Source organism: Argiope bruennichi, chromosome 9 (assembly GCF_947563725.1).
Source record: "Argiope bruennichi chromosome 9, qqArgBrue1.1, whole genome shotgun sequence".
In the NCBI taxonomy this organism is placed as follows: Eukaryota; Metazoa; Arthropoda; class Arachnida; order Araneae; family Araneidae; genus Argiope; species Argiope bruennichi.
Genome location: NC_079159.1, coordinates 122,353,004 through 122,379,747, shown reverse-complemented (window position 1 = coordinate 122,379,747; position 26,744 = coordinate 122,353,004). Strand labels below are relative to the sequence as shown.

The 26,744-nt window shown below is 30.2% G+C and overlaps 1 protein-coding gene across 1 annotated transcript; it reads left to right on the top strand.

Annotated features, from left to right (window-relative positions):
- Positions 1-9,218: 9,218 nt before the first annotated feature.
- On the top strand, positions 9,219-21,340 carry LOC129985201 (uncharacterized). The gene is made up of 3 exons (XM_056095139.1): positions 9,219-9,341; positions 11,494-11,673; positions 21,043-21,340. Exons 1-3 carry the CDS (start codon positions 9,260-9,262, stop codon positions 21,183-21,185), a joined length of 405 nt encoding a protein of 134 aa, XP_055951114.1. The 5' UTR covers positions 9,219-9,259; the 3' UTR covers positions 21,186-21,340.
- Positions 21,341-26,744: the final 5,404 nt, after the last annotated feature.

Below are 26,744 nucleotides of genomic sequence, written 5' to 3'. Positions count from 1 at the left end.
ATTGCCTCTGAAACGAAATACAAAAGATCAGTCTGTCCTCTATACTAGGCTAATGAGAAATACTTGAAAGGGATAGTGAACTCTTCTGCGAATCGGTCAGGTTGCACTGAGGTTTTTAAAGCGTTGGAGAACAATGGAGAAAGGAGTACTCTGACAAATCGTTTTGGATTCCTTTCAAAGAAATTTGAAGAGATTACAACGTCAGTGACATCTGTTCTTTTGAATATTACTGATTGAAAACAAGAAAGGCCTAATGTTTCCGTGATATTTTAATTAGAGCTGTTACCAATGCACAGCAAATTTAACTTTCTTTTATTTTAAATATTTAAATTACGCAAAAGCAAATGAGCCATTAAATTATAGAGAAGTGAAAATTGCATTCTAAAAGTATAACATTTTGCTTTATAAGCAGAACAATTGTAGACTAATCGTGTGTGTGTGTGTGTTTTCTGAATTAAAATTAGAAAAGTAATGAAATTTTGGATTCTATATCACGTAAAGTTTTTTTAATTGCTGACTTATTTTATGTAAAGTATAGATTTGTTTTAAAAGATATATATTGCTGAAAAAACTGTATGTTTTTGATATAATAATGGCCAATAAAATCTCTGCATCCATTTATTTGTAATTAAATACAAATATCAAGAGTTACATTCTATATCAGTAAAAGCAGTACAGACAAACCCAATAATGCTCGTTAAAATTTTAATAATTAAATATTTTATGTAACTCCTATTTTAATAGCTTCGTCATTAAAATATTTTAAAGCTCCAAATTTTGATACTCATATAATTCACTCATAATATTATAAAGGCCTTCAGCCATAACATAATATGTATCTCTCTAATTTTCTGCTAGATCCCGTTATACTTTAAATTGAAGTGGAAATGATTAAACGGCAATTAATATAAAAACCTTTTTTACTGAAAAAAAGCATTTTTTTATTTATGAGTACAGAAAACAGAGTGACTGAGCATTTAAACCTTTTGTGCCCTCAAGAATATCTTTCATAATTTATGTAATATCTCAACAATATTTCAACAAAATTTTCTTAGTTTCTTCTTGAAACTCAGTTTTTGTTTTGCTTTCAAAAGAATTTAAATGCCGTGAATAACAACATTTGGTTTTGTTTCTGCCTATAAATATACTTAAAAAAGTATGAAGCCTAAATTTTATACAGATCTTTGACCCCAAGGAATCATATTCTGCGAAATATTCTTGGCACTTCAAATTTTAAATACATATATGAACATTTCTATATTCTGCTATCGAATCTGCTCGATTTATGAAGTTTTGAATAGAATAGTATAGAACAATCAGCATTTTCATAATCTTAAGCCAATCAGTCTTGAGAAACTCTAGGAGCTGATTTGGGAATCATCTTTGAGACGGTTGATAAAGTGATCTTAAATCGCCCTTTTTTATTGAATAGTGGCATTTAAATTTCCATAAATCAGTCCATTTTAGTGGCTGATGTAATTAATTGCAGTGCAACTCTTTTTATTTAAAATATTAGTGTCTCAAGAATATTTTGTTAATTAAGATTCGCAGAGTAGAGGATCTAGATAAAAGAGATTTTTCATAACTAAACTACAAACACCTCGAAAATTTTTACCACTTTTTTAATTTATAAAAAGAAATCGTTTAAATAGAAATCAGTTAAATTTAAATTTACTTCTCTCAGAAGAGAGGAAAGTGAGAAAGAATATTAATCTCACCCAGAAAAAAATAATACCAAAAATCCTTGTTTATAAGAGTTCATTTACTTCTTCTCTTGAAATAAAAACTTTCGAATAATCACTAATTTCTTTCATTTTTATTGTAATAATTATTATGTTATTGTTGTAGTATATTAACTTAAGGTATCCAACGAGGTTCAAAACAGGAATTTGCTCGAAAATTCGTACTTCTACTTTTTGCAGTCTTAAAAAAATAGATACATTTCTATTTCCAGAGATATCTTTATTTGTCTCTATGTTAATTAGAACCAAAGTTATAGCAAACTATTAACATTTAAGTAATGTTTATTCATATACCGCGTGCGGCCTAAATTCGTGCAAACTTCAAAAAATCATAATAAATAAGGTAATGCTCGAAAAAAAATTGCGGTTTGCGGGAATATCTTCAGAGAGCCTTTGGATTTTGTCATTTTCATTTAAAAATGTATTTAAAAATGACCAATAGATGGCGCTCACACGTCATACGAGACGGTTTATGCAAATCAACATAGCTATAAAACACAAGGCTGGAAATGGATCTGTCATTCGACGCCAGTAGCATGCTATTGCTACCGGATCGAGCATTAGTGGTTAAACTGTTCTAAAAGAGTGGTGAATCCGCGACTAAAGCATTGCGACAGTTACGGGAGGTGAAAGGAATTAAGGCGAAGAAAAACCCAATTTCATTGAATGGGATATTGAATTCAGTTCGCCGTTTTGAGAAAATGGGAAGATTAGAGAATCGTTCACGAAGCGACAGACTATACGTCAGCGTCAGCGCTGACCGCGTTACTGTTATCCAAAGAGTCATGAGAAATGTGGCAGCCGAGACTTCAAAGGGGAGTTGCAGTGCACGTGATGGTTTAGTTATATTAATGTCCCGTTTAAAGCAACGCTAGGGCTATTTTGGGACGGACCTCGTAATTTTGAACCGCGGTCAGATGACGAGGACGACACCTGAGCTGCCCCCCCCCTCTCCACACCACACCACACCAGTGGGAGGACGTTTGGTCATGACGGATTTAATGTGCAACAGACCCCCTTACACGACGGTTCTTCGGTGGAATCGGGTCACGAACCTGAAACCCTTCGGTTCCGCAGCCGATACCTTACCACTAGGCCCTAGCGGTCCCCTCAGTGCACGTGAAGCAGGTAAAGTAACATGAATTCCGGAAAGGTCGATCCGACGCATTCTGCACGAAATCTTGAAACTGCATCCATACAAGATAGAGGCATTTCACCAGTTGCTGCCAGCAGATTGCGAGAAAAGACAAGCCTTTGTAACATGGATGCTCGCACAAATGGAACGTGACCCAGAATGGTTATTGAACATAATGTGGACAGATGAATCCCACTTTTCATTGCATGGTGACATCAATACGCAAAACAGTCGTATCTGGGCGACATCAAACTCTCGTGCGTACACGACCAAACCACTACATTCTCCGCATGTGATTGTTTTGTATGGTTTGACTGCGTCCTTTATTCTAGGTCCTTTCTTTTTTGAAGAGCGTTGTCCTGTATCCGGTTGGAAAACCTGTTCCGTCACTGCAGAACGCTATCTTAGGCTTTGCGAGACCATGTTTTCTTGCTTTGCAGCAAAGACGTGCTTTATCTTCCGTCACCTTCATGCAAGATGGTGCCCCACCCCACGTTGCTAGTTCCGTTAAGACGTTCCTCCTAGACACATTCACTGAGGACAGAGTGATAAGCCGAGGATGTAAGAATGAGTGGCCCTCACGATCGCGAGATCTTGAACAGCGGACTTTTGCTTGTGGGGGTACCTGAAGTCTCGTGTCTACTGGACTTCTCCTGCCACTTTGATGAAACTGAAAGATGCCAGGTCGTTGGTCGATGCCGGTCGCATCGATGCCGACATGTTACACGCCTCACTTGCTTAATACCTTGTGGTGGCGGTCATGTTGAGCATCTTTTGCTTTAAATTAAAATGTTACTGTGCTCTGTTCTCCTGATTTGCATAAACCGTCTCGGTATGACATGTGAGCGCCATCTATCGGTCATTTTCTAAATACACTTTTTTAAATGGAAATAACAAAATCCAAAGGATCTCTGAACATATTCCCGCAAACCGCAATTTTTTTCGAGCATTACTTTTTTTATTATGATTTTTTGAATTTTGCACGAATTTATGTCGCACCCGGTACATTTAAAAACTTAAATTTTCTGAGGAACGAGTTTTCTCATAGTGCCATTGTATGAGTATAGTTCATATTTCAAAAAATAATCAAGTTATATTAATGAAATTTATAATTAATGCTCGATATGATATGCAGAATGTATTAAAAATTTATTTGATGAATGCTCTATAAATGGATTTATAATAGTTAATATTAATATTGGCAAAAAAATTCCAAGATATCATTGATAATTTCATACAATCTTTAATAATTAAAGATTATATAAAAATCTTTTTTTAATATAATCCTTAAACAATAGTAGTTACACTCTAAGACATATTAAACATGTAATGTTGCAAAGAAAAATGAAAAAACTGTAAAAATTTTTTTCTCTAGAACGATCCTAGTTATTGTAAATAAATGCAAAAACTTGAAGCACAATATGCTTTTTCTGCAAAACCTACATATTTATTGAAATAATTTCACTTTTACTGAAGAATTTTATCCTTGTACTAATAAAAAAATATATAAATACTGGCATATTTGTTGTTTTTTTTTAAATATCTTTTCTAAACCTAGACCAATACCTTAAAATTTTTAAAATATTATTATAATTTGAGGTTGAAATGTGTAGCAGAAGCCTTTTTATATCAGCTACTTAATAAAAAAAATGATGATAAAATTTATATTCAATAGATGAAATGTACTCTTGTATTTCAGATGGACAATGATTTGATGATTCGATTAACATAAATGCATTCATAAATAAACATACATTATATTTTGATTGTTTGAAAGAGGTTCACTTCCATACATCTTGGGTTCGAACTATTAGGAGCATGCATTTTTAAAGCCGAAAAAGTCAATTGCAGCCTCAAAAATCTACTATCCTCTTTGAAAATACAAAGAAACTGAAAATGTCATTTGGAAGATCAATGCATCAGATCTGCATCTAATTATGTCTGCATACATATAGATCTGCATCAAATGTGCATCTATTTAGATCTGCATCTAATTATGTCTGCATACATATAGATCTGCATCAAATGTGCATCTATATGTATTAGATCTGCATCCAATCATAACTACATCTAATTAGATATGCATCAGATTTGCATATAATTATACCTGCATCAATTAGATCTGCGACTAATAAGAACTGAATCAGATCTGAATCTAAATAGATCTGCTTATATCTGCATCCGATTTGAATTTAATCAGATCTGCATCTAATTATTTCTGAATCTGATCAGAACTGTATATAATTATATCTACATCTAATTAAATCAACATCAAATCTGCATTTAATTAGATGTGCATCTATATAGGTATTTAGAATAATAATAAAAAATGTATAAAAAATATTCGTCGGTTTCCAGATTCGAACTGAAGACTAGGAAAAAAAGCACCGGAAAGCTCCAAGTCATTATATCCACCAAGTCATAGATCCCGTTATTATCATAAGGGTCTAAAATTCTTAATACAATTAACCACATCAAGTCTCAAATGCGATGGAAATCTCTTCTGAAAGCACAATGATAAAAATACGGATGATCTCTGTGCATGTGCGAGATCGCGACACTTAAAATTTCAATTACATTTAGAGATGTTTAAACGTCAAATTTCCTTTTATGAAGTAAGAAAATTCGTCGAATGCGAAGTAAATGTGAAATTAGTTTTTAAATAATAATGAAAAAAATAGTTCACAGGTTTTTATGAACTTTTAATACAACTTTATAATAACTTAATTTAATAATAATAAATAGCTTAAACATATAACTGAAGCAAAAAGAGAAATATATCACATTTCATAAATGCAAATTATATTAATTCAAACAAAATTCATATATTAATACAATTACGATTATAATTTAAAGCAAAAGAGATCACATCGTATGAATATAAAACTCGAAACTGTAAAAAAATTAAGAAAAAATATGAATTAGATAATATCTTATTGAGCCACCTTTGCACTTTACGATCTCCGCAGTCAGTTTGGCATAGATTTCATCAATTTTGCGCAAATGATCCTTTTATTTTCGACCACTCTTTGCTCAGAGGTTTATTGAATTTTTTTCTTTATAGAAATATTGTGTTAGAGGTTTATTGAATTTTTTTCTTTATAGAAATATTGTGTTCGTTGATTATTTTTTACTGCAGATAATCCCACACATGTTCAATGAGATTCAGGTTCATTCTTTGGACAGGAATAGTGGTGAAGGACCCATGACTTGCAAATATCACAAATATGTTTGGGTCGTTATCCCGGTGCTGTTAAAATGTCTTAAAATTCGCAAATTGTCTGCACATTTTTGTAAATTTCGTTTGAGAATGACAAGACAGACATGTTTGTTCATTGTACCGTCTATAAAATCTTAAGCAACTCCAACAATGTAACATGCAACTCCAGACTAATTAATTATTACCTTCATATTTTACAGTAGGCTGCAAATTTTTAATACGCGAAGCTGTATTTGATATGCTCCAAATCTATTACACGCATTCCATCCAAAAATGTGCCTTCATCCACGGAAAAACATTTTACCGAAATTCTGTAGGCTGTTTATGTACATTTTAACAAATGCCAGCCTAGCTTTTCATTTGCTTTGTGGATATAGGGCTTTCTTCGAGGTACTTAAGATCTCTTTCTTAAATCCACACATATCAAAGAAATCTTCAGAAAAATCTCTTAGTAAAGGCACTGACGGAATACTTTTCACATTTTCACGCTTGTGTTCTGGTGCGATCGATTAAATGTGTTTCACTTTTATCCCTTATGTATAAATCAAGCCATCCCGTGGAAAAATAAATCGAATTCCTAATTTGTCTTCTTGTCGACCACACGTTTGTAAAATTTCATATATATATAATACTCTAAAACTGTCAACTGTGCGTGTCTCGATGAGCGAAAAGATGTCGAGATAATGACTTGATACTTGGTTGCGGTTCCGTAACGACGCTTCGAGACTTGTTCTCAATGAAAGACAAAGGGCCAGAATGTGGTAGCTCATTTAGTAAAGCTGTTTACACTTTTGCGCAAATACAGGTGGTTATTAAAATAATGAAAACACCTTAGGTTTATAAAGAATATATACTAATAACAGGTGATTATTAGTATGGTGTAGGACAGCCTATGGTATGTAATACAGCTTGGATTCGCCTAGGAATCTGTTCATACAAGTGTTGAATAGTGTTTAGAGGAATGTTGTACCATTCTTCTTGGCGATATTGTGAAAGTTCTGAGAGAGATGTCGGTGGAAGATATCGATTCCGTATTGAAAGCTCAAAAATAAACTATAACGGTTCAGTTATATTGAGGTAGAGTGACTGTGCGGGCCAAGGCAGATGTTTAACTTTATCCTCGTGTTCATCAAATCATGGTTGGACAAGTCTCTCTTTTTGGAAATGTGCATTATCATCCTGGAAAATTACATCTTTTGCAGGAAACAAAGTTTGTATCATAGGATGCATTTCTTCAGCTAAAATTTCTTCTCCCCAGTGATCCTTCTTTTCAGGGTTACGATTGGTCCAGCAGAAAATCACGAAATGGCTGGTCATATCATGACAGATCCATCTCCATGTTTGACAATTGGGAAGAGACAATCCTGATCATATGTTCATGCAGGTGTCCTCCAAACGTGCACTCTCTGGTTATGGAGAAAAGTTTGAAACACGATTCGTCAGACCATATTACTTTCTTCTACTTATCAATCGACCAGGTTTTGTGAGTGTTTTAACAATGTAGACGACATTTAGCATTAACATCTGTGACAAGTGGCTTTGTAAGTGCTACTCTGTCATAAATGTTCTATTTATGTAGGCACCTTCTAACTGTAATCACTGACACTGGAAAATCCAGATAGGTATTGAGCTCTTTGGTCACTTTTGCTGCAGTTGTTAATTTTTTAGACATCACAATCTGCTTCAATATCCGTTGGTCTCTTTCACTGAGCTTCTCTTTCCGCACACTATTTTGCGTTGCCCAGCTTGTCTTACCGCGCTGAATGTATGCTGTCAAGACTTTAGACACCGTTCCTCTAGAAACGCCTAAAAGTTGGCATGTTTCGGTCACACTTGCTCCAGCTAGACGGGCTCCTACAATTTGACCTCTTGAAAATCTGAGAGGTCCTGACATTTTATATTTTTGAAAAAATCCAAGAATTATAGAACTTCAATAAAACTACATAAAACCAGAATATATATATTGCTATTTATAAAAACGCTGGTGGCTATTATTATATTTTAAGGCTTACGAAGCGTATTCAAAAATGTCACTTTTATTCATAGATGTTTCCATTATTTTGATAACCATCTGTAGTTTAATACTTTTTTAGTTCATTGTTCTTGTTAATCTTATCTCCTTTAACTATAATTAATCATTTGTAAATTATCGAAATTTTTTTAATCTTCAACAAATTGTTTTTTTTTTTACTTCTTCACCGTGTACGTTTAATTAAAAATCCCTAGGTATAATCACGGACCTTTTTAAATAACTCCAACACACATACGCGCGCGCGCGTCTCAAGAAATTAAAACGATGGTCGTCACATTCGAGTGCTGCATAAGACCGCTAAGTACCTAAATATGTCAAGTAGCTTTTATAGAAATAATTTCTGTAATTTACTTTCATGATTCCTTATGTATCTGCATAATTCATTGTAAAATAAATTTAATTGTGGGTTTTAGACACCAAATAGATTCGACAGCCATCCATATATGATCGCGATAATCTAAAATATACTCCGAAATAACACGAATGTCAAATCACATTTTCATTGGGGAAAATAAAAATATTCTTGTATGTGTGAGGGTAGTGCACCTTAAATCAAATGTAGGCTGTTAATTATTTTCACATTCGTGAAGTGAGAAATTCTGAAGAGTGCAATCCTCGTTCATGCATAATCTTACTTTATTTGATTATTATTGGATTAAAGAAGCGCAATATAAAATAACCAATGAAGAACAAATTTATTAATGAATCAAGTTGCACTGATAATGTGAAAACCATATATGCAGAATGTGAAAATATGTTCTATAAAGATTCTTTGGGTCAATGATGTTTTCAATAATGAATCCGAAGCATACGTTAGATAGTACAAAGAGGAAAGTTAAACTTTCATTAGAACAGAGTGCCATATTACATAATTTTCAATGCATTACATCTGGGTATCATTTTCGGAGATTTAATATACTTTAAATTCAATCGACTGCTGACGAATTGCATATTTTCCAGGAATGTGCAGCATGTGTTCACGGTTAAAGACAGAGACAATGCTTTTATGAAAACTCCGATGTCAGGGGGAAAAAATAAAAGCTGGCATCATCAATTCCTTTCGCTAGTGTTGTAAGGGTTCGAGTTTTGCAAAATCTCCATATATAAAGCAAGTTGATCCAGGTTTGGGTATGCTCGGTACCAGATTGAGCCATTTTGGAAACATGGAAAGTGGAAAAGTTTTTTCTTTCTTGTGTCTGACTTTGGTGTGTAGTAAGTATTCAATTTAAATTATTTCAAGATGTGAATAAGTCACTAACTATATTAATTATATTATATTAATATATTATATATTAATTACACTTATATTAATTTTATTACTGGAAGACAGATATTTGTATTCAGTGAAGTTCTTAAAGATTCCATGTTTGATCAGAATCAGAAAATGGCTTAGTTTATCCTAAGAATGGGTTAATGATACATTTAAAATATTGAAATTAGAATTCGATTTATCCAAAAAAGTCCAAATCAAAAAAAAATGTCGAAAAATGAAAACAACGCTAAAAAATACAATTTTTAAAATATAAGTGGGGATACGGTTATATATTTAATTGCTTTATTTAAAAATCCATAATAAATAAAATAGCAAGTAATTTTAATAACTAAAACATTAACAATTACAATAGCAAAACTTTACATTACAAAATTAATAACTTTAATATAATAAATATTCAGCATGCAGAGCTTTGAATGCCAGAATTATGCGACAAAATTTCAAAATTTTCAATGCACATTTAATTTTTTTTCAAATGTGTGTGTGTTTTTTTTTTCAAAAATAGGACTATTTAGATTGAATATATTATACATCAGTAAAGTCGTGTGAATTAATTTTTTAAAATAATCATTCATTTGCGATCAACGAGGACATAATGTTTAATTACAGAAACAATTTGAAATTAAGAACGATTTAACGTTTTGATTTTAAATGAACAAAACATAACTCAAATAATAATTCTTTAGTTCTTTACTTTATATTAATAGCATATAGCAATGTTACTTTATATTAATAGAATAGTGCATAATATTTTAATTTTATATTAATAGCATATTCCAGGGGTGAAAGAAAAAAATTGAATTTTTGACGACTTTAGTTGGAAGAAAATATTCGAATTAACCATTTCCTCTTTGTAAAAGTATAAACAAGATATTATTTTCAAAGTTGTTAAGTTCTGAAATATTGTACCTTCGCTTCATATCGCGAACAGCTACCTTGGTTCAACCAAGGAAAAAATATGAAATTCCTCCCTTTTTTGATTAAAAGAAAAGAGGGGAAATTCACTTTTTTGTCTATTATAATTTTATATATAATTTCATATTTATTATATTTTTTGATTTGCAGAAAAAATAATAATAATTAGTTGTATGCGTCTAATAGTTTGAAAGGATAAAAGATATGAAGAGATCATACAGTTAGAAAGAAAAAACATGTTAAACAGCTCTTATCTTTGAAGCATTGTTTGCTTTTAGAAATATTTTTCAATCTAGGATGAATTGGGTATAATCTGTCTGGAAACATCGTATCATTCGTAATAGCTCTCAATTTTAATATCTTGTCCTCGATGTGAATGAAGTGCCCTGAATTTTTTATTATTCTGATTTTTTTATAGATAATAATACTGTAAATAAATGTTTTAATCTGAAGTTTTAAAAAAATTATATCTTCATTCTCCACCCCCTCAATATTGAAAGATTTAAATTACTTTAAATCTTATTTTTCAGATATCTATATATGATTAATATATATTTAAGCTTCTCATTTATATTCAATATATACATATATTTTAATACAATTCTCTTTATAAAAGTTGCTTTGTAACTTATAAAATATTAGAAATTGTTATATTATATGAATTTGCATATTCTCATATTTCATTTTTTCCCATATATTTCAAGGAGATTAAGAGCTCAGATTACCTCTGTATATCTTAAATCAAACAATGGCCAATTTTTATGTTTAGTGCTCCAAATACAGTAAGAGAAAAGTGTTTGAAAAAAATTTGTGTATTGTGCTGTGTTATTTGTTGATTATTCATTTTATTTATTTATAGATATTTTAATGACATTCAATATTTTGAAATGTCTAAATGGTGATTCTACTTTTGGGGGAATCTATATTTACTAAATTGAAAATTCATCCCTTAAGATCCCTAAGATCGTTTGCTACGCTGAAAATGTTTTTTGAAAGAATAGACTAATCAAAGATTTTAATACATGGAAAAGAAAAGCAAGATATATGCAATAGCTTTTTTTATTGTTCAATGATTAAATCTTATCCCTTGAAAGCAACAGTCAAGATCCAGAAGAGAGTTGTATTTGTAAAACTGCATATTTAAAGAGATAATTTTCTGTGAATTCTCTTTTCTAGTGTTTCATCTCTCCAATGCTCAGTGCCCTGCAAACGAAGAACTGGTCTTATGCAGGAATGACTGTAACACTTGTGAGCAACAAGGATTCTGCTATGATTGCAGCACTTTAGGATGTGATTGCATTCCAGGCTATGCGAGAGATATAAATGGACACTGCATAGACACAAGAGACTGCTCAAGTAAGTTTCACAAATGAATTTCTAGAAGAATTCCGTTTGTCGCCAATTAACATTAAGGGGGCATTTTGCTCTTCCTTATTTTTGTATATTGACAAAATATGACATGTTCTGTACTTCGTCAGATAATGAAGAAAATTTAGCTTCTGTTTTGAACTTGATTCCATTAGATATACATGCTGATACAGATTTGTTGATTCCTCAGTTTTGGTGAAAAGAATGTTGGCAATTTTGTTGATATGAGTACAGATCGATTTTATTTATCTGAACCATTGTGATTTTGGATTTACTTTATTACATACAAAGCGAATATATGACAAATGGTGACATAACGGATTTATTCCAAAATTTAATATTCTAATGATAAAAATCAAATGTTAAATTTCTTCCTTCCAACACTCGGTATTATTTCAGTTTTCATGCGCACATACAGACGAACAGACAAACTTGCCATGAATCGATTTCGTTTAAAACGCCATAGAAAATCGTAATTTCAGTGAAGTGCAACCATCCAAATTTTATTTCTCCCTAATTGTGTAAGAGCGACTTGGAAGGTATTGGTCTTTTCGCAATGACTTTAAAAGAGTGTCTCCTGTCTCCCCAAATAATTTAAGAAATTATTTGGAGATTTCACGAAGATAATCTTCAAGAAACATTGCTTAGTCTGCACAAGTAAGAACATGTTCGAAAATTTAAACTTCTTTATCATTGCTCATCAAAATTTGGCGTTTTGTCTTGTTCGAATGGCGACACTTGACTTTTATTCTTATTAATACTTTAAAGGACATTATAATTTTTAAATGCTTTTGTACTGGCCTTTTCCTTATTAAATACACTAGAAATAGCAAATTTCGATATAATTCATCATAATTTCTATGCCTCTGATTGCTTAACTTTGTCCAAATACTTTCTAGGCATTTGAGATACTTACAAATAAAAAAATAATAATAATAAAAAAAACACGATTTCTAAAAAGTATACAATAATTTGAAAAAAAGGAAAATTTTAGATTGGTAAAATTTAATTATTAATGTATTTGAATTAATTAAATTATTAATGTAGGCTATATTTCCTTTAAAAAATTCACTTTATAATGTGATAAGAATGAACCACATGAATTCAATTAAAACAATTTACTGCAATTTGAAAGAGCATATATATATTATAAAATAAACGCGTAAGTAGAAATTTTACTATGGATTTAATGACTGGCAAAAGCACATGCTTGAATATTTTGATGAGAGTTTAAATTCCATCATAGAAATTTAAAAACATTGTTTCAGATAGTATATCAAATTGAATTAAAAATAATATTGAAGTTAAATGAAATTTATGTCATTAAAAAGGTCTTTTTATGTACCTTAAGACAATACAAAAAGCTTTTTATAAGATAATTGTTTTGAAAGATATGAGTATCAATTTCCATAGGTAAGTTATAACGATTCCGGCTAGACTTAAAAGTAATACATTGCACCAAAATTGAAAAATTTCGGAGCGATTTTTCGCCATATATAATCGTTATTATTTTTTATTGCAACTTTAAAAATCGTTTGTTAACATTTCTGGTATACACAGAACTGGAGATTTTTAGAGAGTTTTTAGACGTTTGGCAAGATTTTGACGTGTTTTACGAGAAAGTCATTACATTAAGTCTTTTCACGATTACTTATCTGGCAATGGTTAAGCCTATATTTGCGTTTCATTGAAATGTTTGTTTGGAGCCTCTTTCTAGATTTCTTTTATATTTTCCTTCCTCTGGCTGGATGTCCTCTTTGGTGAGATAGCGAACTATCTTCAGAACAATTTTAATAATATTTTGAAGCTCCATTCATTAGTTAAGCGTTGCGCTTGATTCAGTACAGCTGTAAAAGTGTTCAATGACTGCAGTCTGAAATTTGTACGATATTTTATTTATATATGAATATTGTCATTCAAGAATTAATAATAAACTCGATTTCTGCTCCACGTACGTTATTTATATATATAAAGAGAGCGATATTTATTAGGAAAAAAATAATCTCTCTAATTTTGTATCTCATCTTAATGCCCAATGAATGCATAAAAATGACGTTTAGTTCCAAAATGGGGGATAGTTCTATGCAATCTATCCAAAACAGACAAAAAAAAAATGTCTTGAAAGTCATTCTAAATATCGATTTAAATTTCAGAAAAATGGATATGGTCGAGAAATTGTGGCTGCCCTAACGAATTTCAGTGTATAACGGATTGCAAGCGGAGAGGCTATCGTTCTGGACATTGCATTCCTTACTTCTTCTTTCGTTCAAATTTGTGCCGATGCATTATGCATCCTCGTCGGCGCAAACATTGATCTTGGAAAAAATTGTACTGTTCTGATTTTTCAAGAACAGGGAAAGAAAAAACATTTGATTTCAAATACCATTGTAGCTTTATTGAATTAAAAAACCATCATTGTCCACCATTTTCTGCATTCGTAATCTTTTCACTCTCGGCTAAATATACGCATTCAGAAGAATACAATAAAGAACAAAACAGTGTTATTTCCTATTCAGAGCAAACATTCAATCAAAAACGTTACAAAGAGATGGATAGGGGGAAATGTAATATTATTTTCTTGTAATATCAAATAAGAAAAAAAAAAAAGAAAAAAAAAAAGAAAGAGAGAGAGAGAGAGAAAGTATTGTAATCAACCCTTCCCCCCCCCAAAAAAAATAATAAATTAACCTTCAGATTCCGATGAATTTTTACGATTTTGACACCCCTAAGTCCGAAATAACTATATTTGGTATTAATGTCTGTCTATTGGTAAATATGATGCTTCAAAAGATTAAATAACTAGTGAAAATGAAATTTGGTCATAATCTTTATAAAAAAAACTGTAAATTCTTATCAAATTTTGAAAAAATCCATCAAAAGGAAACCCGTCTCTCTGTCCGACCGTATTCAAATGATAATATAATTTAACAATGCAAAATACGGGAAGAATAAAATTTACCATATGATTTTTTAGGTGGTAATTTTCCAATTTCACATTTAGCAACGCGTTGCACGTAATCGATCTGATATCCGCATAAGCGCACGCGATGATCAAAATTTCAGCAGTTTAGAATTTGGCATGAGCTGTTATCATAAAATTTGCAGATCTGTGTCAAAATTTATTGGCATCTGAAAGAAAGAAAGCAATGCATCCAAATGGGATACTCTATTTCTTTCCATTTATTATAAAGCTGGAAACATGCGATAGCTTGTGAGAATATGAGAAAACTAATAGGCGAACTCTTCAGCTGACTGAAATAACTGCAGTACCACATTGCTGAAATCTTTCAAACAGTCCTTATCATCCGGTAAAGAATAATAGTATTTCAATTTGTTTTAATTGAATAATTTCCATTTTAAAGGTCTGAATTGAATTTCTTACTTATCGCATAAATTTGATATCATTCTTCCATCTTTAGCCGCTTAAGCTAAAGATGTAATATTCCAACTCTAATAGCTCGCGAATATTCACATTAAAAATAAAATTGGGGTGTCTTATTAGTTGTAAAAAAAAAAAAAGAACTTTTAATTATAATAAAGAACAAAATTAAAATCTTGAATCAATATTTTTTTATTATTTTTAATTTAACATTTTTTATCAAGTAGTTGTAGTTTATGTACAACTCAACCATTGTAAAAAGTAGTAAGCAAACCATCGTTAGGGTTGCTAGAAGAGCGTACCGTTGGGTTGCCATATTGGCGACAAATTCGGGAGCACACTAATCTTCACTTTAACCATATTGATTGCTATTAGTAATTGTCGGATGCAAATCTGGAATTTCAGCTTCTTGGTAGCTTTTTTATAATTAGCCCCATCTTCTTTATAATTAGCATAGGATAGCTATTTATGAGTTATCTTGTCAACAGGTCCCATGATGGTGCCAGCTTGTATCCTTTTGAAAACTCGAAAGGGAAAAACATATTTCCCTTCAAAAAACCAAATTCAATCTTTCTTCATATCTGTGGTGATGATTAAATTCTAACTGACACAAAAACTTGCAGTCAGTTTCACTTCCTGTCTGAACAGAAATATACTTATTTAAACGTTTCTAAACATGAAAATGCATGGAGACGATTGCATATTAGGGCTTATTGCTTATGTTGTGTCCACTTTTGAATGCAACAATCATAATAATTTATGCAATATTTGTCTTTCCAAGTTTAACATTGAAACCTTTCAGATCCAACCAAATAAATGATATAATTCCATTAAAATTTCAGTTAGGAGAGGGGTTAGATGCTCTCTATGAAATAACCGGGAAAAAATTGATAACACCAAAAAGTATCGGTCCAAATATTTAGAGGAAAAATTCTAAAATTTAATTTCATATTTTTGGTAATATTATTGTACAAACTATACTAAACAAGATTAGCGTTGATAGCGTTATCCTTCAAGCTAAGTATGTTAATATTTCTCAGACTTCTGAAAGTTGAAATAAATTAAACTGCTTTCTGAAAAAAAAATATAGAATAGATGCTAGATAGATAGATAGCTACAATAGATGCATAGAATATAGTTTCATTGCTATGCTCTTGGATAGTAAAGAATTAGCATCTTTTTGGATGCTGATGCAAAATGCCGAAAAATATCAAGAACTCAAACAATAAAAATAGAAATTATAAAAGTGAACACCCTTTTATATAGAATATTATTTTTTTATTAAATTTTGCGATATCGTCTTTAAGATAAAAACTAATATCGCCACATTCAGAAATTTTTAAATTTCTTTAAACAATGCTCTGAAAAAGATGATTTCAATTTATGTCAAAACGGAAGAAGAATAACTGATAAAAAATCGAGCGACATAAGTAGTATGGAATTTGTGTATGAAGCTTTTGTAAAATTTTGGAGAAATTATAGCATTGCTGGTTGAAATTCTAAACTATATCTTATCAATTCACTCCTTTCCAAATATTTATATTGCTTTAGGAATTTATAAACATTTTCAACGTCGGCAGACATAGAAGAGAGAAGAGATCATTTTCAAAACGGAAAATAATTAAAAGTTATATGAAATATACTGTAAGTTGGCAAATTTTGTAAGCATATCTATTTTACAAAAATTTAATACAGGTTTTCTTATAAATCAGTATGTTGAAAATATAGTCCAAAAATTTCAATTATTCATATTTAATTTCTACCAAATGCTGAAATTATTTTGTTTAAAATTATTTCAATTATGTGTTTATTATGTATGTTATTTTCTTTGTTAAAGTGATTGCAGATAATTTATAGGAAAAAAGATTTAATGTGCTTGTATAATTTAGTGTTAATAAATACTTAATATAAAATATTATTTATTTATCTTCCTAGCATATATTTCTTTAGCTATATATATTTCTAATATTTAATATAATACATATATGAATTAATTTGTCCTTAATTGCAAGATGATAGTATTAAACAGAATATTTGGTATTAGATGTATTTAGTATATTTTTGCTTGCTACGCTATATTTTATAATACAGAGTGACCATCATTTCTTCTATTTGTTCTCCAATTTTCCTTCGATATTTCCTGTTTTCTTAAAGAAACTTCCCTGAATTTTTCCAGTTGTATCAAATATCCTCCAAATGATTTTGAATATGTTCTTAACTGTATTTGAATAATTGTTCCACTCTTTTAACTAAAATCAATGTAAAATAAAATAAAATTCTGAAAAAAAAATCCATTATTTTCAATAACTGAATTTCCGATATGCTTTAATTATGTAAGACCCTTCCTCTTTTTTGCAAATATATTAAGCACCATTAGAAGATAAATACTCATCTAGACCGATTTTTACCCAACCATTCATATCTCAGAACTGTTTGTCAAATTTACTCACGAAAAATGTAATATAAAAGCATATGCACACTGGCAGAATGCTTAAGAATGAAATGATTTGTTTCCTTTCAGTGGGGTCTCCCCTATCCACACTATTTACCAACACGCAAACCTGAACTGAATAATCAGAAAAAAATTCATTTACAAACACAAAATGAAATCTCTGCATCAAAATAAGAAAAAATAATTTATTCAATTTCGAATGATATCAAAATGACATCGACTTTTAGCCCACCAATTATAATAATAATGGAAAAAAATCGTCTGAATGTTTCACCCGTAAATAGAGAAAAAAAGAGGAAAATTGATCCTTGTCAATTTTTATCTTTATTGTGTAAAAGGAAAAAAGCTTTTGAGTTATAAAATTTAAAAAAAAGGATGAATGAATTTATAATTTTTTTTTTTTTTTTGCAATCCTATATACATCAAAGCGTATAAGAAAATGTTGCCTTCCTTCTTTTAAAATTTTTTGAGAAAATTACAAAAAAATGTGTACCTATAATGTATCAAATAAATTAATTTCTTTTACAGAGCATTCTGTTGAATATGGGGAATTTTTATCGAACACAAAATAATAAATTAAAAAGAAAATGTTAAAAGAAAATATTAGCAATAATGTCCATTCCATGTAAACCATAATATCCGTCCATATGAAGAAGTAATAGAAGTAAATCCATATTCATAATGTTTAAAAATAAACAAACAAGAAAACATTTTACAGAATTATTAGCAATAGAGTTCATAATTCAACAAAAATATTTCCAAGGAGAGGGGGGGGGGATATTATTGTAAAACACTTATTTAATTAAAATAAATAGTTTCGGAATTATGATAATGGGAGCTTTGATTATTAATACTCAAAATTCATTCGCTTTCGTAACATGTGGTATGATCAATTTGACATTTGAAGGGAATATTCATATAGTATATAAAACCATTTTTACTAATTATGTTTATAACTAGTGAAAATGATGATGATGATATATATATATATATATATATGTGTGTGTATGTGTAATAAATTAGATACGGTGGTTATTCTTTATTTTCCATTCAAATGTTAGCTAAACCAATTTTACTATACAATTGTTTTTGATAATGCGGAACCTAGCCTAATTGTGACTCAATCTAAAAACGGTAAATAAGAAATTATACCATCAAATTAACATTTCAATACCATAATTAATGCAAAAAATGAGGTAAAAATTTTTTTTAGATAAGTTTATAGAATACAAAAGGCAAATAATAAACTTGTTAATGGACACAAAACAGCCAGCACAATTTGAATCAGAATCCATTATAATCTAGATGTACGAGATTTATTCTTTCAGAAATGAAGGAATTTCCCATTTATAGATTAACAATAATACATACCCGAAATTTCAAACCCTCAGAAATGTAAATATAAATCTTCCGCAGCCCGGTGTATGCGGAAGAAACAGGGATGGCCGCTGTTTATGACAATCAGTAAATGTTTGATTTTCATTAGTTGCCAAAGATGTTTCATTCTACTTGTGAAAACATACAAGCGATTTATCATATTCGATAAAAATTACCGATTTATAAAAAAAAATTCTCGTTTTATAAATTTGTCTGACTTTTCCCGAGCTCCCAGAATTCCCTATCGATTGTCGTTTTTTTTTTCCAGACCGACTGGCCATTCTGTAATACAAATCTAAGAATGATTCTTTATTTTGACAACAACAAAAAGTAAACTTTAAAATAAATTGAAGGTAAAAAATATCCCCCCCCCTTATTTTTCATATTATTTTTATGCCAATAAAACTCAACTATAAGTTGTATTTTACTAATATCGCCACTACATAAATACATACTACACTAATTAAACCTTTGTTCGACGGTGCCCATTAACGCTTGGCGCTGCCTGTTCTCCACCGACATTAGCCGCCTGTATCTTCGTCCATTTCCTAACTGATCCCAAAATCCTAACCAATATCGAGTTTTCTGAATGAGTTTTTGAGGATCCAACTAATTAAAAAAAATTTATGTTCTTACAGTTTTTTAAAATTCCGGATGTATCTGAAGGAATAGAATTTGCCATTTTATTTTCCATTTTTACTTTAAAACCGAAGAATTTATATGTCCATTAGTTTGAAAATCAGCCTCTTTTGTTTTCAGAAATTTGTGGTTGAATTTTATCTAAACTATTGAATTTTCTTTCTAGTTGTGAGGTTCAGTGCTTGGAATTAAGAAATTTCCATGTCAGATTTTAGAATTTCTATTACTAAAACTCTGACTATAGAATTTGGGGCTTTTTTTTTTTTAAATCTTTCATTTTAAACATAAATATCCCCAAAGATATATTTAAATCATGAAACTTACTTGACATACCTCTGTTATGGAAATTGTTATTTCGTTTTCTTCAGACTGTCATTTCATTCTGTCAAGGGTGCCCCTTTGTATAAAATCGATATGTACTAATTGAAAATCGGTTTATTTTTTACATATGCTAAAATATTGACATACAGATGGTCTTTTTTAAACAAAACTCTTTTTAATTAATAACGACTCAGGAAAGTTTCCTTCAATGCGCAATTTGCACAAATAGAAAGCTAAACCAGCGGAAATAATTTCCCCAAAACTTTCTCACCTACTCTGTCATAATCCAAGAGAACCTTTAGCACTGGCGTACGATAGTTACGAAATATTGACTTTTGACGTCATTTTCGCATCTTTAATGAATCTACCATGGGATTCTTGGAGATTAATCCCTGGCATGTAATATCCGAAAATCGAATTTGTGTCGTAGATTTATTTTTTCCAACCGATTGAAACAGAAATTCGACACAAAACTGCAATTATAGCCACATAATCCCATACTAAATTTCATATATTTAAGTCACTGCCTTTTTGAGTTATAGCTTTTATATGTTTTAGGAAGTACAGACCAACAGACAGTCATGCCTTTATTGAATTTGGCTCGAAATTTGATAGGTGTCCACACTATAGATGTTAAATATGTGTACCGAATTTTATCTCCCTCTTCATTTCGTAGTTACGAAACATTACGATTACATACGAAAAATCAGACAGACTTCCTCTGAAAGGTAAATTTGATAAAAATCTCCAAATTTGATGTAAAGATCTTGTACCAAATTTTATTTTCCAGGTCAACGCGTTTTTGAGTTATCTTTGGCACAGACGGACATACAGACATTTTCCAAAATGAGTTTTTCTAACTCAGGAAGATCTATAAAACGTGGAGAATCATCAAAATCTCAGATTCGAATTTTAAGCGATTTCACTACTTTCTCTATACTTCGTTTATAAGAGAGTAAAAAATTGTGGCCAGAAAATTTTGTAATCTATCAAATATGTTAAGCGAAATTATAATCATTGAACTGTCTTGCGTTTCTGAACAATGCTTATGTTTAATGTTAATGAAATAAATCTGATGAACAGTTCCGATACTCGTTTCAATGTTTGAAAATGCAAAAACCTACGAACAAAAGTAATAAAATAAACAGAAGTTCATAAAACATACTGAATGTCTGTTTGCTTCTCGCAGGTTTTGACGATAGTGTGGCGGTAATAGTGGCTGAAGGTGGTGGCTGCCCCAACGACAGCTTGTGCCACCGCAGCTGTCGAAGGAGTGGAAGACATGGAGGAAAATGCGGTGGGAAAAGGCGAAGACATTGCCGTTGCTATTGAGACCAAGATTTCCATCTTCATTAATAAATTGCTAAAATTGTAGGGTCTTTTTTATATACATTCTTAAATCAATTGGAAGTAACAGAAATGAGATTAGAAATTGAAAAAAAGAATTGAGAAAAAAATTAAATAAATAAACCTTTGATTCAGTTGCAGTTTGTGTCCCATAAATTGTAATTTCATTAAATACCAAGTAATAATATAATTTTTTCACATCTGCACAGAAACCATTGTTAGAAAGAGCTTAATAGGCATTTTACTACAAATTAAACTACGCAAAATCGGTTTTGACAACTTAACTATGCATCTTTTAATATCAATCTAACAATGTATATCATACAATTTCGTTTATCGAACTAATTCATTTACAAGAAAATTGTATATAATGTTATTTTTTGAAACAAAGAAATATGAAAGAAGAGATAAGACTTATTCGATTCATCACTATATAGAAAGATTATATATATTCGATTCATCCATATATAGAAAGATGATCTAAAATGAAACAGTTAACTCATATATATATATAAATAAAAAATATTAGCATATTTTGTTTCATGTCAAAAACATTACATACCAATAGTTGGAAGGTTAGTTACATACCAAAAGTACGAGGGAAGTACCATTCTTGTTGAGGCATTTGTTCCAGCGCCGTCGGCTGAGAGTAGAGAACTATCGCACGGCCCTTTGAGGTCGTTATCAGAGTCTAACCGCGGAGCATCTGAATTTCTGGGGATGTCCGTGCTGCTGGGGAGCCTACCCAGTAGAATCTCTGAATAAACAGGATGAGATATATTCACAGCGGTCGAGCTTTGTCGCGCAGCAGTAAAATAGCTCCATATGTCAACAAATGCGAATAGCATGACGTAGTTTCGTCGGCAGCGTACATAAAAATATATAATAAAATATGATCATTGGCAATATTACCAGAGAAAAGGAACTCTATTAGTAATGTCTCAAAGGACGGTAAGCCTCAATTTCTTATTTTGAAAGTTAATTTTTATTCATATTCTAAACTTCATAAAATTAAGATCATATAATCTTTTGAAAGCATTCCCCGCAAGCAAAAGCAATTCATAATTGTCAAATATGAATAGCCGATAATTCCCCCCCCCCCTCGCGAAGACGCTCTTGCTGAAAGCTTCATTTCTAATCTGCATTCCTCGTTTCTAGCAGAAACCGGCCGTCCAATATAAAAGTGACCCGGCCGGGTTGTAAGGTGAGTGTTAAAGAGCCTTCAGTTAAGAATGAAGAGCAGAAGGGTTACAAGACACTCATCCTTGGATATTGCGTTTGAAAAAGATCCTGTTTACATAACAGCAAAAGATTTCTTTGGTCCAAAACTAATTTAAAAATAAAACTTTTGGTACCTCAGAGATGTAATACTATGAACTAAAGGTCACAAGAGCAGATGATGCAGAAATTCTAATAACAGCCTTAAACAGAATTAACATCAGTTCTAACATTACATTTATGGGTTGATATACAGATTTAATTGTATTATTAATTACCTCTGCTCTTAAATAGGAAAAAATATATTTTCGTAAAGAGGAATGTGGTGTGCTTTCTCTCCAACAGTCACATATAAAATATGTTTGAAAAGTACAAGAATTCCACAACAATCTTTATTATTTTCTCATTTAATGGCTGTGTCACCATCTCTTGTTTTTATGATATGGGAAAATCAAAAGTCATAGAAATACTAAAATCATTAAAGATTTGCATCTAGGCCAAGATCTTTTTAGATAATTTACATCATAAGCAGAATGGCTGTCGGAGATAAATTTGTGTTGCACTTGCATGGATTAAAAAGAAATTCAAAATTGGTTGAGACACTCATACTAATATCTGACTTTGACCACAATAAGTAAAGCAATTTTGATCTGGCAAAACTACCAACACCTTCAGAAATATGTCACTTATATGTACTTAGTTTTTTCCTGGCAAATTCAGCAATGATTCAGATACAGAAAGTGGATGAAAGATTGAAATATAACAGAAGTTACAAAAGAATTTTAAAACCAGTCATAACATCCAAACTATTTACATTAAATGATTTGTTGTAACAATTATCTTGCACTTATAATGAAAAAGAACATGTCAGTTACTGTGGATGCAAAAAAAAAAAAAAAAGTAATAAGGTTTGTTCTCCAATATGTAAGCATTGTAGTGGGTTGTCATGCAGATTATTCAGAAAAAGTCATCTATTGTAGAACAAAGCTCCCCAAAATATAAATAATAAAATTGAACACATTATACAAACAACTAATGTAAATATAAAAATAATTGATTGATTGAAAAGCATAAAGTATACAGAGAATAAGAAATAGTTTATTTATGTTGGATGGATGATCTGTGATGCTGTAAAATATTATTACTATGTAATTGTGCATTTAAGCAACTCAGAGCTTTGCCAATCCAGGATATAATGGGCCCACTGCTGGTGTATAATGTAATGGCCTTTGTGAAAAGGATGAGGAGAAATATACCGAAGCAAAACTAGCACAAGCTTCAAAAAGTTCATAAAAATCATTTTCTATCATATTGTTATTTTCTCAAAAAATTCAGGATATCCATAATTCCATTCAGCTACTTTATATTTTATAATAGACTGAATCCCATTGCATTTACTTCATTCATAAATTATATTTTAACAGATCAGTTATTCTTATTAGAATGATGTGTGTACTTTATCCTAAATTCCGACTCACAGAACAACAATACAAAAATTAAATATCAGAAGGATTAGACCATAAGCAAACCTAATAATGAAATACAATTCATTCGATTCAACCCGAAAAATCTAAGAACAAGTTTTAATAAAATATTTTTCTATATTTTTTAACTGGATTTATATAAATTTATACAACTATTCTTTTAAAAAATCAACTAGAACTATGCAGTATTGTGGTTCGTTAACAAAAAATTGTTTTAGAATTGTGTTTGAAATGTTAAGATTAAAAACAGTTATGTGTTTAAATATAAGAACAGATTTGGATTGAGCATAAAAATGAAATAATGTGCAATAATAAATAAATTACTGAAAAAAAAAAGAAAAACAGAATTAATAAGCTTTATTTTTAAGATAAACAAAATAGATTCATAACAGCAGAGGTCAATAAATATTGATTCACATGCTAAATATCTTTTTGTATACATAATTTAGCCTAGATAATATTTTAAAAATCATGTTTAAAAATATTTATCTAAAAAATATAAAAGTGCATTAATCAAAAAGACATGCAGTAACTAGTAATTGTTCATTTTAATCATGTACAAAGGTATAAAAAAGTCTTTGCATAAACGTTTGGCATTCAGCTATAAAAAGGGTGAATATAGCAAAATATAAAAACCAAGCAATGTACAAATCATTTAACTATCACAGTTTTAATTATCATAAATTCAAATAATTATTTTTTTCCCCCCTCTGTATAAAAAGTATTATCAAGTCAGAAAAATGTAATCATATATATATATATATATATATATATAAAAAAAAAAAAAAAACTAAAAGCTGAATTCCTATATTTATTTGACATTTCTGGGTTTATAATAATTCAAAAACTAACAATTCTAATTAAAATTTTTTACAAGTAGCATAATAAATTTTGATTAAATTTTAAACCAAACTAAGGTAATAACTCTTGCCGGTTTACATATTTTTAAAGATAGCACCACATGCAATAGATACATAACAGCCGACATTTTATCAAAATATTCAAACTCAATACACAAGTTTTGTACTCATAATGAAAATTTGAATGATAAATTATTGAATATCAAAATTGGAAAGATAAAAATACATTAGATAAAATATGTCAGTCTATCTACAGACCACCAAGTTAAACACAAACACAACAAAATAAAAGTCATTTTATAAACATGCTGTTAAAATATATTTATTACTACCTACAAAAGTATTAGAATCAAGTTAATAGGAAAAACAAAAATTCAAATAAAAATTAAACCAAAAAAATTATAAAAAATATAAAAAAAAGAATCCGGCCTGAAGACTTTTTCAAGGGTCACCCTCAGACAGGGATTCAAAGAAAGGGATTTTTCTGTGAGGAAATACAGACATTGTCTAATAATGATTCCTCGTGACCCGAAAACAGCTTTCTCAAGTGCTTTAGCTAATATTTTCCTGCATTACTATGAGAAAAAAATAATTAAATATAATTTAATAAACGGGTGGAGATATATTGATGACCTACTTTTGATTAACTTCGACAATACTAATATTATTACTAATTGCTATCCAAAAGATTTAATTCTAAAAGATACAAATAAAAATCAACTTGAGGCTACCTTTCTGGATTTTAAAATCGAAATTGCTAATGATAAAACAATAGTTGGTATATACGATAAAAGGGATGATTTCAACTTTCAAAACTATGTAACTACCATTCTAATCTAAACTCTAAAATTTTCAAAAATCTAATTTTCTCACAAGTTAACAGGATCAAAAGGGTTTGCAATAATAAAAATTCTTATATTGAAACATCAAATAACCTCCTTAAAAATTTAATTAAAAATGAATTTCCTAGAAATTACTGTAATGTCAATTTTTTAATTAAACAAGGTATGGTTTGGGATTAATCCTTTGGCTTGAATAAAAATAGAACTTTCCTTGCATATTGGATCACTCAATAGATGGCGCTGGGTGCCTACATCTGTTTACATAATTTACCGCTAGTTTTTTAAAAACAGGGAATCACAATCGATAGTTTTAAGTTTCCTTGACTGTTGATGGTATGTACTGGCCTTTTCGTTTTTAATTTTAGTGCTATTTTTTTGTTTTTATTGTTATTGTATTTTTACTTTGTTGTGGTTAATTTCTTCTAATTTGTTGTTTTATATTTCCTTTCTGTTAAAATGGTATATCTCTTGAGCATAATTTCAGGGGATTTTCGGGTCACGATTAATCATTATTAGACAATGTCTGTATTTCCTCACAGAAAAAATCCCTTTCTTTGAATCCCTGCCTGAGGTTGACCCTTGAAAAAGTCTTCAGGCCAGATTCTTTTTTTATATTTAATTTTTATTTGAATTTTTGTTTTTCCTATTAACTTGATTCTAATACTTTTGTATCAATTCATCTGTGTTTTAGAAGTAGCTGCAATTGCACTCTCTAAATACTATGAAGTTCTTTTTTGGTTTTAGTTTTAATAGGTTATAAATTTTAGTTGCGATTTTGAAACTGTTTTTGTTTCGTTTTCATTTTAGTTTCTTTTTCAAACTTTTTCTTACTTAAGATTGGTTTATTACTACCTACATATAATTGTCTCCTTTTCCCTGAATATTGAAAAAGTGTTTCTCTTAACTAAAAAATAAAAAGTATCCTTTTTCTTCTATTTTATTAAAATGAAAAGGCAGTAGGAAATATATAATTTTCCAAACAAAATTCTATTATATCCAAACATATTTCGATACGAAGTCATACCAATGATTAGATTAGCTGTTACAGATATATCATTTTGTGTATTAATAATGATGAAAAAATATCAGACACAAACATGATATTTATAAATAAGCTTTCATTAAAATGAAAATCAGGCA

Coding starts and splice junctions, on each gene's coding strand:
- LOC129985201 (XM_056095139.1), top strand. CDS start 9,260: ATGCTCGGTACCAGATTGAGCCATTTTGGAAACATGGAAAGTGGAAAA. Junction 9,342..11,493: donor GTGTCTGACTTTGGTGTGTA/GTAAGTATTCAA, acceptor TCTCTTTTCTAG/TGTTTCATCTCTCCAATGCT. Junction 11,674..21,042: donor AGACACAAGAGACTGCTCAA/GTAAGTTTCACA, acceptor TGCTTCTCGCAG/GTTTTGACGATAGTGTGGCG.